Source organism: Oenanthe melanoleuca, chromosome 8 (genome assembly GCF_029582105.1).
Source record: "Oenanthe melanoleuca isolate GR-GAL-2019-014 chromosome 8, OMel1.0, whole genome shotgun sequence".
Lineage (NCBI taxonomy): Eukaryota > Metazoa > Chordata > Aves > Passeriformes > Muscicapidae > Oenanthe > Oenanthe melanoleuca.
The window spans coordinates 4316158-4329745 of record NC_079342.1 but is presented as its reverse complement, the minus strand read 5'-3'; the positions used below and the strand labels follow the sequence as shown (position 1 = coordinate 4329745).

At 39.1% G+C, this 13588-nt stretch overlaps 1 protein-coding gene across 1 annotated transcript in view; it reads right to left on the bottom strand.

Moving 5' to 3' along the window:
- Positions 1–50: 50 nt before the first annotated feature.
- Positions 51–13588, bottom strand: part of USP24 (ubiquitin specific peptidase 24) — a 60753-nt gene continuing 47215 nt past the window's right edge. Inside the window, exons 52-68 of the mRNA XM_056497429.1 lie at positions 13170–13320; positions 12089–12184; positions 11346–11449; positions 11148–11261; positions 10319–10415; positions 10098–10214; positions 9388–9480; positions 8966–9068; positions 7985–8106; positions 7397–7510; positions 7075–7140; positions 6753–6819; positions 4737–4815; positions 4069–4144; positions 3244–3330; positions 2708–2818; positions 51–2551 (exon numbers count right to left, since the gene is read on the bottom strand). Coding sequence (XP_056353404.1) covers positions 2489–2551; positions 2708–2818; positions 3244–3330; positions 4069–4144; positions 4737–4815; positions 6753–6819; positions 7075–7140; positions 7397–7510; positions 7985–8106; positions 8966–9068; positions 9388–9480; positions 10098–10214; positions 10319–10415; positions 11148–11261; positions 11346–11449; positions 12089–12184; positions 13170–13320 — 1660 coding nt within the window. The 3' untranslated portion in view covers positions 51–2488. The remainder of the gene's footprint in view (positions 2552–2707; positions 2819–3243; positions 3331–4068; positions 4145–4736; positions 4816–6752; positions 6820–7074; positions 7141–7396; positions 7511–7984; positions 8107–8965; positions 9069–9387; positions 9481–10097; positions 10215–10318; positions 10416–11147; positions 11262–11345; positions 11450–12088; positions 12185–13169; positions 13321–13588) is intronic.

Sequence of the window (13588 nt, the reverse complement as noted above, 5' to 3'; positions counted from 1 at the left end):
GGGTAAGAGGATCAACAAGACAAGAGCGTGTGCACAGTCTAAAGATTACACTAGTTTTCTGTGAAAGGAATAACTTTATTCCATTGACCAGGAATCCCAAGACTGTTCATCAAGACTGCCTATTTTTCCAGTGCCAAATGTCTATGCATTAATTGGACAATATCTCCCCGAGTGCTCACAGGCAGGCTGTGGCTGCTCCTCACTGAACATTTTGTAAGCTGTATAAAAACATTTTCATCCAAAAAGATTGGCAGTAAAAATTACAACATATAAATGCATCACAATTTACACAAAAACTAGGTGGTTTTTTTTGAGTTTTTTTTTTTTTTTCTTGAACTCTATTTTCCAAAAAATAATCTTCAGCAGGTTCAAATGACAGCAGCTGGAAACAAAAATAAGTGACCAAGTATTATCTTATTGCAAATTATAACCACTGACTTTGTACAAGCATGAGCAGAACTGTGAAAAAGTTTGTATTGGTTTCAAGCACACAGTGGTGATGAAGCCATCCTGATGCAACTCCCACCAATGCTTCCCTGGGCCTGCAGCTATCGAGGATGTTGTTTCCATAGGAAATAACAGGAACCTGAAGTGACAATGGTGCCAACCCATAGGAACATGACCAGCTTCTCCCATCACCATCACCACTGTGTACTGACCTTGGGAAGATTTGTGACCCATTACCAAAGCATTTGGGGGTGGGGAAAGGAAAGGAAGGAAGGGGGTGTCCGTAAGAAATTATTAGTTTCAAAATTAATTTGAAATGTGTCACATTTAAAATGTCCCAGCACATCATCAGAAACATTTATAAAATGCTAACTCTGCCCTGTGTCTGTGAAGACATTGTTTGGAAAAGGAAAGTGAGAGATTCACTCGGTGCCCCCTGCAATCCGTGACGCCGGCTCTGCTACCCCGCAATAAGTTACAAAGCTGTACAGCTGACATCACATCCCATGGTTACTTCCAACAGTGAAATGACTGGTTACTTTCAATATTAGTGCACAACAGTGAAAAGCTGTCTGCTGCTCTGTGTTTTGGCAGCAGTGTGTGAAAAGAAACAAAAAAAAGGCACTTTTTGGCTGGTTGTGCCTTTAACTTGGCAAATTTGTCTGTTCTGGAGGTACCCAGGCACTCCTTAAGATGTCCCCCATTTCTGTGCATGTTTGTTTATATAATTTTTTTAAAGTAAGGCAGAATCCATAAATAAAGGCAAAAAGCAGTGCAGAAAATGTGACAAACACAAAATGTACAAAAGATGAAGTTAGTTGGCACAAAAGAAGCTTGAATCCAGAGCCAGAAATCACTGAACTGCACTTGACATAGAAAACAAAACTGTGCTCAAATCATCCCAACTGGTTTCCAGTTATTTGTGAGCAAATTAAAAGAGCTGTGATATTTTAAATGTTGCCTGGTCAAGTGAAAATACAAACAAAGCCAATTCTTTCTTTCCCTGTGTTAAAATTGCTATAAACAACAGTGTTCCCAGCTCACTCAAGGAATTATTCATCATATACAACCAATACCAACTTTCTCAGTAATTTCAAAGCATAAGCAAGTGGATTGCAGATCCATGACTGAGACTACATTTTATTCAATATGTCTCCAAAGGTTAAAAAAATTTAATGAGTAAAACTGCAACAAAATTCCTTCTTAAAGTGCTTTTTTCTTTCAAACTACTCATTAACTTTTTTTTTTTTTTTTTTTTTAATTCACCAACATCCCTAAATAATAAATGCTTGCATACCTAGAGAACAAAGCTTGTCTTTTACTGCCCTTCCCAGCTGTCTGAAGGATTTTTGGAAAGATACTGGGAAAGATGACTCATTCCAGAGCTCTTTTACCAAATCATTCTGTAAGGAATCACTCTTCTTACAGAGCAATCCTGCTGATCTTTCTCATCACAAGCTTTACAAATTAGCAGGGAGACATATTAAATACAGAAGTCCTTATGTAAACCCATTCTTTAACTAATATTTTACAATGAAATGTAAGTCATCACACATCTTTACAGAAATTTGAATATTTCTATTCAATATTATCAGAAAGATTAAAAATTTGCCCTCCATACATAAGGGCAGTCTGTTTCTTTTTTTTTTTTCCTGTATAAAAACCAAAAGAATTTTTTTTTTGCAGCATCACAGAAAAGCAACAGTTTTACATTCACTCATTTAATGTTCACATAAAAATTCAACCACTAGCGTTTGTGTATTTGATAAAATCTTCTTGACAAACTTGGTTTCGGTGTTTTAGACTGTCACAAGCTACTGCAGGTGAAGATGCAGTTTTCTAGAGCATTTGTTGATCTGAAGCCTTCAGGGCTAAAAAATGCTTTTATCTTTCAGGGAAACAACCTCCTCCAGCATCTCCTCTGGTCCTGTAAAGCCACTGCTCCCCCAGACTTCCAATGGCATAAGCAACACGACTCCAGCTCCAGCAGGTACCAGGCATTGAATGTTTGAGTTGGGTTCTGTGTTCACAGGGATCTCCTCTAAGGGTCAACATCATCAAGGTCACTTTTAGGCTCCCCAATCATCATAGGAGACTCTGAGCCCTTCCAAACACACAAGGGATGGGGAGAGAAGGACAAAGTCAGTTTTGTAAGATGCACAGTTGTTTTGTGTGTGGTCAGTGATGGTTCTGACCTGAGCCCCAGGGAGCAGCTGCCCCCAGAGCCACACAGCAGAGGGGAAATCTGCTCTTATTTTACCTGCTGCAGGTGCCTCTCTCCATTCTCATTGGCAGGGCTGCTTTCTGACCCATTGCTGCTTCCAGACTGATCCTTCTCATTCAGCAGGGCTGTGGCATAGGCCAGAGTGTCCTGAGGTGGAAACAGTCCAAGAGAGTGTCAGGGGTCATGGTGATCTCTTCATTTCATAATTATTTAAAAAAAACATGTTTTACTATTATTGTTTTAAAACAATAATAGCTGCTGTAGTGAGACAGCTGAGTCACCACAGATAATTGTGAGTATTCACTATTACCACTCAAGGGTTAATTTTTTTCAGGGTCTGAGCTTCTGAAGGAAAAACAGCCTGAAGTGCACTGAAATATCACAGAATCATTAAGGTTGGAAAAGACCTTTTAAGATCAAGTCCAACTGCCAAACCAGCACCACCACCATGTTCAACACTAAACCATGGCCTCAAGTGCTGTATCCACATATTTTTTTTAACTTCCAGGGATGGTGACTAAAGCTGCCAAACCCAAAGATGCTTCCAAGAAAAGAAGCAAGCTGACACATACCTGTGCTGAAATAGTGCGCTGGAAGGTTTTTGCAGTGGATGTTTCATTGGACACGTTGCTCTGGGGAGCCCAGTAATGTTCAGACATCTGCAGGAAAAATCAAGAAAGTCATAAATTTGCCATTTGATTTTTACTTGTGTAAAGCCTCAATCACTTGTGATGGTGGGTGAACTAAGACTGGAACAACCTTCCTGAATCCTCTGGCATTGAGCTGGAGATCTGAGGCACAGACATTTTAAATGCAGCCACAAAAGTTACTGTCCCTCAGCTGAAAAAACAGCAACCAACTTCTGCTGAGCTCCAAGTTTCCAAAGTGTCCTTGGATATTTATGAACAATATATTGGTCAAACTATGTTGAGTTTAGAGGGAAGAACAAACACTACATGTGTGGGAAGAAAAGCTGTATCAGTCAACAGCTGTGCTTTGTGCAAAACTGTGATGATTCTGTAAGGAATCCAATCATTTAAACATTCTTCTGCCTCAACACACAGGCAATGGAAAACTGCTTTTTTTAAAAAAACTGAAGCCTTCCAACACAAATACAGTGGCACTGAAAGCTTCCCACATAGCAAAGAATAATCACTGTAACCATTCACACTTGGTTTTATTCACTGTAAATGCATTTATGCCTGAAACATGTGGGGGGATACTGAAGTACTGGCATTGCATCAGATTTAGCTGCATCCAAGTAGTTCTTGTAAAAAATGAAGGAGCTTGTATTTTGTCTTTAGAGCCATGTTAGAGAGCCATACAGAGGATGGGGATTATCCATCCATGATTATTGTTGTAAACAAGGGACAATTTCCCTGTTACAGCCAAATTACCTTTTTCTGTAGCCACTGCACAGCCCAACTCCAGTGGTGTGAATTCTCCTTGAAGTAATCTTTTGCAGTAGGGCACCTTGGGAATTGAAATTATATTCATTAGTCAGGAACAAGGCATTCTGGCCAACATAAAAAAAATAAAATACAAAGACTCCTCTCTCTTTGCACTGCTGCCCTCTGTGTGCACTGTTATCACTGCAAACTAACTTAAACTCTACAGCCCTGTTGTTAATTGAATTAGCAAGAGCAGTAATGCCTAGTAAAATTTATTCAAAGCAGTCTATCCCACAGGTTTACATATTTCAGAATTATGCTTTATTGGGACATATGCCAAGTTCTAAACAAAGAGAATTTAGGAACCATGATATTTCAAAAATCTGGAACAGTTTCCCTATGCTTATCTGGTGTTAATGTCAGACTCCTGCTCTGCAGAATGGCCTTTTTCTTTATAAACAGCAACCATTTATTACCTGAGAAATCCCTTTAGGTACCAACCAGTAAAGATTTCAAGGTACCAACCAGTAAAGATTTCACTTCATACTGGCACTTGCAATTTTGCACCAGTAACAAAGGATAAAACTGATTAAAAAATTGGAGTAGTAGGTTTTGTAACAATCACAGAGGGACCCAAGGCAGGGATCTGAGACTCTGAAACTTTCATTACTCACTTCTGAGCCAGAGTAACCAAGAACTTGACACACTGGTAGCAACGGCTGCTGTCCACGTGGTTGCTGTGGTGCATCAGGGCTGTGGGGAGAAACACATGGATTAGAAACCACAATCCACATTTCCATGTACCAGCCAGTCTGGAAACAAAGATGAAGCTAAAATTTTAAGTTAGGGAATAGATTTTGTTTCTACAGATGTTAGCATGAGTATTTGTGTTAACACACTGCTGTAAGTGCTGGCAGTCTTGAGTACTTCCACAACTCTACTGGATTAAAAATAGAACTGCTGCATTTTCACTTTGATCTTTCAAATGCAGTACCTGAATTTTAAACAGCCCTAATGCAGTTATTCTTCCCCTATAATCCATTCTATGTTAGATAATCACTATGGTTACATTTGTCTGAAGGAAAAAAAAAAACTGTCTGAAACCCCCATAAATGAACCAGATCACCAGCTTCTACCTGGATCAAAGTTTGCAAAGCCAGAGGAATGTTTAAAGCTTCTTCACATAAACAAGCATAGCAGAATTCAACAGCCATGAAACTGATCCATGGCAGACTTGGGCAAAACCCCAGGCCATTCCTACCAGGAAGTTTTCTGCACCATGAATTCCCACCTCTTTAACAAAATTCTTTGAGCAGAAGCACAAAAATTTCCATGGAGCTGCCCCAATCAGATTTGCTACTCAAAAGTTGCTCTGTCCATAGCAGTCAGCAAAGAACACTGGAGTGAAACCTCCAAAGCTGGCAAAAATTGTTTGGGAACTGCAAATTGCCAGTTCTAATACTGTTGAAGCAGAGCAGATGATTAAAATTACAGCACTGCTGTACTACAAATTATGCACAAACATCCTATTAAGGACCACCAAAACCTATTATTTGCTGATTTCCCTTTCCTGGATTAAAACTAGTCAGTGTGAGGGATGCTGTTCAGTGCTGTTGTGAGCAAACTTCAGGGTAAAACTGCAACTTTCACTCCCAAACCTTAGGGCAGTTCTCAAAGCCTTCAACAGAAAAATCCAATTAAACACTTGCACTTCTCTGCAGAGGAAAAAAAGGTCATGTATTGCCCAAGTTACAGCACAGAATTGGTCAACTGGGACCAATTTATCTAGAAATTAAAATAATCACTTAGCTATTCTCATAGACTGCTGCATATTTCCTTCTCTGCCATCAGCCATACATGCAAACTACTAAACAGGGGAGCACTGATGAGAGAAATAAGGAACAAAGCTAAATTTTTATTTTCACTAAATCAGAATCCAAAATAACTGAAGGTGAAAGCCACAATCTGAAGCAGCTCCTCACTCAAACAGCCATGAAAGAATTACCTGAGCTGCACTAACCCATCAGAGGGGCTCTCTGTGTTACCCCACATTTCATTTACACACCAAAGCTGCTTCTCCTGATGCACATGAAATAAGCTCTCATTACTTCTGGGATTTTTCTGTTGCTTTTGAATGCTTCAGTAACTTCAGTAAAGTTTTGTATCCAATGGAGAGACAACACTTTGTAAGAGCAGCAACAGGTGGGAGGCACCTGTCCCACTGTGAGGCTCTACTGCAGTTAGCAGGGCAAGCATCCTGCTGTGCTGAACCAGCTTCTTTTTATGGTAATTAGGATGCTGACAAAACAAAAAGACCAGCAGTCTCTTGAGATGTGTAGGAAATAAAAATTAAGGTTACAGGATTCAAACAGTTCCTCTGTTGTGGCAATCAAAGGTACTTTTCTTCCCACCAATTACACATACACCCTGATCTGCCCCTTATTTAAATAAGTTAGCTCTCCTTCCCAATTCAATTCCTTTCTAGTTTGCTGTCACTATAACATTCCAATGCTTATTTTGGATTTTCTTAGAGCATTTTTTGAGTGAAAGTGGCTAAATCAAATGTGTCAAGTTTTTTTTCCCTGAGAAGCAGAACAGTTTAGGAGGATTAGGAACCAGGAGATGGAGTGAACCACCACCACCATCAGGGTCAGTAGGGGACAGGAGTGTTCACCCACTGGCTTACTTGCCTATTAATCCATTTTCAGTTTCAAAGGCAAATTTGATGCGCTCTACTTGTAATGGGTCTTCAATAACCTGTTAGGAAAGAAAAGTATCAGTTTATTTGTGTGTGATGCTGTATCTGTTCTACAGAATGGTGTTATCCACCCCCACAAGTAAAACAAGTAAGATTGTGAAGTTTCACCTCACTGGATTATCAAGACAGAAATTTAGGATGTAACTGAAGGATTAAAATATGTGTGGATGTTGAAATTACCAATGCAATCCTGACTTTTTTCATTACACATCAACACAAAATCTATCCTGTAGAAGTCTTTGCCCTTCACCTACCAGGATCTCATGGAGTAACTGGAATATGTTTTTCAGTTCATGAGGTGGAGCAGTTTCCAGTTGAGTCTGCATGTAAGAACAAAGTTACTTAGATAGCAAAATACACTGATGAAACAAAGAATTCCAAGACAGCTTTACAGATTTTTAAAAATTCATTAATTTAAACAGTAAAGACTTAAGAAAACCTAAATCCCAACACCCCCTCCAAATCCAACGAACTGCACTGATTGTTCAGCGGTGCTGTCACAACGCACAAGCCACAGGTTTTGGATGACCAAAGCCTGTGAGAATCACTGATGGGACAGGCTGGTTTTGTGTGTACCTTGATGAAGTGCAGCACAGTGAAGGAGAAGTGCTCATTGCAGAAGCAGCAGTACACCACCATCTCCATGAGCACCGACAGCGACCCCGTCAGCTCCCGCAGCGCGTGCATCACCTGTGGGCACAGCACACCCTTCACACAAAGCTGTCTTCCAGAAAATAATCTGCAACACAATGTTTGTCCTTCCCAAGAAGGATGCAGCTCTTTTTCCCAGTGCCTGCATATCCCAGGAGGCTGAACCTGAGCCCTCACAGCATTCCTTCAGCTCCTGATGCCCACCTCCAAGGGCCTGGTCGAGAATCATCCATTAAGTCAGATCAACTCAAGTTAGCACCTGCATCTGATATGGTAAAAAGCTGTACAGGCCTTTGCAAAATATGCATAAAATCAGACTGTGCAAGAAACCAGGCCCCAAAGCCTAGGGATAAACTACAATATGAAGAGGTCAAGAAATTAAAGGTGCCTTCTTGTTTAGGCTCAAAATAGCCACTGCTTTTGGATATTCAGTGTTTTTTCTGAAAGGATGTGCCAAAGGAATACATCAGATAAGATTTTAGGTTCAAGCAGGACAGAATTTAGAACAGATACCTCCATTAAGTAGGGTTTTCCCTCAGACAGGAATAGTAAGGCTTCCACTTCTTCATGGAGTGCCAGAAGTGGCCCTGAAGCGGTGATGCTGAGAGGTGGACGCTGCTTAAAGAGACCAGGAGCTATAATAGCAAATACAAAAACAATCCACTCATAGATTAGTTTGTTCTAACACACCTTGAACACACTGCTGCTCATCTGGCACCATGAAATCCCTCATTACACTCATCTCAACTAGTTTATAGCTCGAGTGCTAGCACTCCAAGTAACAAATCTCTTGCACACTGAAATGTCACTTATTGTAGTGACAGCAGACAAAAGAACTGCAAGAAGTACAAAGCAAAATGTCCACAGACTATCAATACTTTTAGCTTTAGCTTTACTTCCAATCACTCCTGCACATTCATCATCTCCAGAATATTTATAATTGTCCTGTTACATTCTGATTTTTGACTTCTTTGAACCTCAGACAGAAATTAAGTTATTCTTTTAAAAGACAACATCAAATTCCTCATTCAGGAAACTGCAGATTTTAACTAATTCCTTTATTATCTTTATTTGGATATTTCTGACTCTTGTAAGAAGTAAGTAGGAGAGTGTTTAATTGTTTGTTATTCACAGTAGCTTAGTATAAATACTCCCCTTTAGATTAGCAAAAGACAGCAGAAGTCTAAACAAAATACAGCCTGTGAGTCTGTTCAGCCAACAACACAGCTCAACTCACTCACATGAGGAAAGACCTTTTAGGCACATGGGGAAGGGAGGAAGGTACAAAACTGTCACGATTGTCATCCCCCTAAAATACTATCTGCTTGCCACAGCCTCTCAATACACTTACAGCAAAATCAGAAGAAATCAAACTTGTATCACCATTTCTGCCTTAAATTCAAAATTACTGTATTTTCCTCACTAATATTAAGTTACTCCTGGTCAATGTAACTGAAATGCCAAATCACCAAAAGACATAAAACCAATTCTTACCAATATTTCTTTGTGAGGAGACATCAGAGTGCAAGACAAGTAGTGCTACAGTGTTGTGGAGATATCCAAACTCACGTGCCTGTGCTGAACTCCACCTGCGGTTCTGCTTGAGCCAAAGACAGATTTCATTAACTTTGGTTTATTTAATTGACTTTGTTAAGTCAAATAATGTTCTTACAGTCCTTCACCATAGTACAATACTTTGGAATGGGTAAAATTTTTATTATTATCAAAGATATCATACTCACTTCTGGCAAAGAGTTATTTCCATGCTAACTAGGCAAAGGTGGGCTCACACTTGCATGAGGTTTAGAGAATAATTGAAGGATTTGCCTATTCTATCATATGAAAAGTATTTTTTCATAATTTAAACATCACAAAAAACATGGGGATGGCCAAAATACAGCACAACACAACTGTACCTGGTTGCTCTGCCTGTTGGGGCCAAGGAGGAAGTTGACCATGTGTCTCAGAGCAGAGTGTCTGAGGAGAAGACTGCTAGCCCTTATTCCCTGCTGTGAAACAAAAACAACAAATTACCTTCCTTGTGCAGGTGAAGAATTAGTGCTCAAGACAGCAAAAGTAAAATGCACAGGCTAAAACCTGCATTTTCCACTCTAAAACCCCCATAATAACCCAACACAGATCAATAAGGTGCACTGCTAAAGAGCTGTCTCATTCTACTTAGCACATTACACAAACCAGAGCAGAATCAGCAGATGCACAATAAATGTCTTACAAGAAAAAAAGAAGGCAAAAAGAATAGAGAAATAGAAATAGTAAATTCAGTCAGTTATTCTGCTCCCATGGAATAAAATCCTGAACGCTTAATTTTTTAAATATATACATATATGTAATTTTTTTGAAGAAAAACCCCATATAACCCTTCAAAAGAGACAATCAAAATTCAGACACTGGAAATTACATCTTCCATTGGTACATATTGCTGGTATAGTTTTGTGTGATTTTATCCTAATCCATATTTAAAAAACAAAACAAAGCAAAACAAACCTGATTACTCCCAATAATAGTTCTGAGTCTTACTGTGCTGAAACCCTTCTATGAATAAGGATCACTAGCTGCTTTATTACTGTTTCTTTTAAAATTTAAATTAAAAACAATGTTTTCTTACCTTCTGTACAAAGTTATTGAATAGCAAAAAGTACTGAGCACAGTTTTTACAGTTTTCAGGTACATCTTTATCCAGTAGAGCAAGTAGCACCTCCAGTAACTGATGTAGAGTTTTTAACTGTGGAAAAAAAAAAGTATTTTTTTTTAATGTGAAGACTTGTCTAGTGCTTAAAAACTCAGGCAAGCAGAGGGGTGTTTGGAGAGGAGGTGACACTCACTGACCTTCTCCTGATAAAGCAAGGCACTGTCGAGGGTTTTTTCAAGGATTGTGGCCACAGCAACTCTCACCTCCCTCACACTGCATTCCAGGAGGAAAGTCCTGGAAGAGAAAAGGTGAAGCTGCAAAGAGAACTGGAGTCAACATGTACACACAGCTGCTGAGATTAAATGTGGTGTTTAGTATTTATTATTTTAATAGTCCAGATAAATTTTGTATTGTACTTTTGTGGGTAAGCTTTAACTTCCATTCACACACTCCTGCTTGTAGTGAGGCCTATAATATCCCTATTAATATATTTATTTATTTACATTAAAAAAAGCTCTCAAAGGATGCTGTTTTTCCATGCACATTAAAGGTAATATTTTCTTTACACTAACAAACTTCTTTCAGCATGTCAAATCTCTAATAATTTGCTTTCAAAGCACCTATTAGTTGGCAAGAAGAAAATCTTTCCAGTTTACCTGTGATCTTTGTCAGGTAAGTATTTAATTTACTTTACTCCCCAACACTTTCACCATGTTGTCCTTTCCCACCACTTGCAGGGCTGACCACACACACTTAAAGATATTTCAAGTCCTTTCACTGACTTCATCACCTGCATCCTCCTCCATGTGCACACTGCACTATCTAATTTGATTTTCAGCATTCTCAGAAAGCTGCACAGAGAAAATACTAGAAATAAAACCCCAAGTCATTGTCTAAAGTGTCTGTTTAAAGAATGTGCAGAGTCAACTTTTTGGGAATACATCAGTATAGGCCAGATCATATTAAGAGGAAGCTTTATCCAGACATGAGACACAAAACACCTCAGACAGAATTACCAGGACTTACTTTACAAGCTCCCGGCCCTCTGGCCCAACGAAATACTCAACCAACCACTGACAAGCATCAATGCTTTTGGAGAGCAGTGCATCTATGGTGGCAATCCATTCTTCTGTATCAGCCCTTCAACAAAACAGGGACAGCTATCAGTAATCCAAGAGGAAAAGACACCTCCCAAAACGAAACCATGTTTCTTGTTTGCCTTACCTGAGTTTCTTCTTGGTTCGCAGATAGGTTTGGAAGAGGAATTGGACTGCCAGCTGTAAGCTCACCTTTGCCATGCAGGGATAATAGGGATGCTTTACCTTAGTCTGAAAGAAATATCAAATTCACTCCAGAGCAGAAGGATGCCTGCAGCACACATGTTGTCTCTTAAACATATCAACATGTTCCACTCAAGTTATTTCTTCACTTGGAAAAAACAAACCACAGCATTTTTCTGTGCTAGGTCAGTCTCCAGTGCTGACTGTGCTACTTAATAAATATGCTAAACAGGAGCAAACTTGCTGTAAGGCCAAGATCTGTGGATTTCAAAAATTTAATGAATGCTGTTTGTTTATGACTCCATTTAGAAAAACTTAATTAAGAAATTATTACCAATTAAACTCTATCAACTTTGAGGTAATTAACACCAACTTTTGGACCTTCCATATGGAGAGGGACTTCTGTCCCTCTACAGCTCAGTTTGCATTATTATAAAAGGTATGTTTTATGAAATAAATTCTACTCGGGCAAAATTATGTTTCTCCCAAGTACTAGAAAAGGAGGCTGGAATTTGCTTTGAGATAGATGTTATCAGCATCAAAAATTACTGGAGAGAAGGAACAGCTTGTCTGGAAAAGCAAAATCATGTCAACTCTTCCAGTTTTCCTGGTTTGACCCAAATAGCTTTTGTGGCTATTTTACCCAACATACTTTGAACACTCTAAGATTAAAATTCAGGTACTTACAGCATTCAGGGAGGCTAATGACAGCACAAAACTGAAGTAGTCGCTACTGTATACATCTCTGTTCTTCATAAACTTCAAGTTTTCATCTCTCACCATCTATATAGTAAAAGAAGGAAAAAGAAATGTTGCCAAAAGACACTTCTTTAACTAAATGTTCATCTTTTATGTAAATGTATGGTGTTTAAAAATCAGTGTCAAACTTACTCTGTTTTCCTTCTGAATCACTACTTCAGCAGAGGGAAAAATACATATAGGAGACTTAAAAGACCTGGTATAAAACCAGTGATTTTCTTTCAAAGATATTACAAAACACCAGATGAGGGATTTAATCATTTGGCTATTAAGGGAGAAAAGGAAGAAATTGCAGATAAGTTCTATTTTTTGCTTGTTTTTATTAAACAAGCAAAGAGAACACCCCTCAAATTCGAAAGGCTTGCCTAACAAATTTAGATGCAGAGAGCAAGGAGTTCTGGTGTAATTACAAGCTGCAGCCACAATAAGGTATTTAAATGCCAAGACTTTTTTCAAATGAGAAAAAATTGAAGCCAAGTTCTGCTCATTGTAATAATACAATTCCAGATACAAGAATACCCAAAGTGAGTGTTAATGACCTGAAACAGGGCCAGACACAGACTGCAGAGTTTATTCTCCCTGTGTGTGTGATGCAGGCTCTCTTCACTGCTCCTCCTCTTTCTACATTCTTGTGACTCAAGAACTTGAGGATCACTGTAATTTGCCATCATCTCCATTACTTCTCAAGTGTACTCCAAATGAAGCACCTTCTCTGCTGTTGTCTCTCCCTGCCTGCATGCTGACTGCTGCCAGATCTCATGTTTGATTCATCTGCCTGCAGTTTCTTCAAAGCAAAGAATTTATGAACCAATTTTGTGAGAAGGTACAGTGAAGCTTAGGTATCACTAAATAGCTTGTTAGTAACTTTATGTCAGAATCCAGAACTGCTTTCCACTTTTGCTACGAGGGAATTACTTCAAGGTAACCTTTACAAGTTATTATGTTTCTCTCACTATGTGCTCACATTTTACATGAGCAGAATTTAGTTGCCACTTTCAGGGTGCTGTACCTGGTATATTCTCACAGGCATTTTCTCCACAAAGAGCCCCTTTTTTTCTCCTTTTCGAACCAGCTTAGTCAGGATGGAGAGACGGTCACTGTTGGGCCTGTGGGGTCGAGGTGATGACTGGGGTGAAATTTCTGGTGAAGAGGGAGCAGATCTGGAATAAAAACAAACTGAAGGTGAATAAAGAAATCTTACAACAAATCTATTGTTTAGGTATAAAATACCAGTGCAGCCAGAGTGATCTTAAGGCAATTTTGATGGCAGCCTGAATATTTTTTGAGGCTGTCAGCCTGAATTTGCTGCAATAGTAGCAGTAAACAAGCAGCATAAAAACCAACCCAGAACAGGAGAAGGGTCAATACATTGCTTTGCTGGACAGGAATTATTCAATTCTTAGTTGTGGAGAGAGGTCTAGATATCAA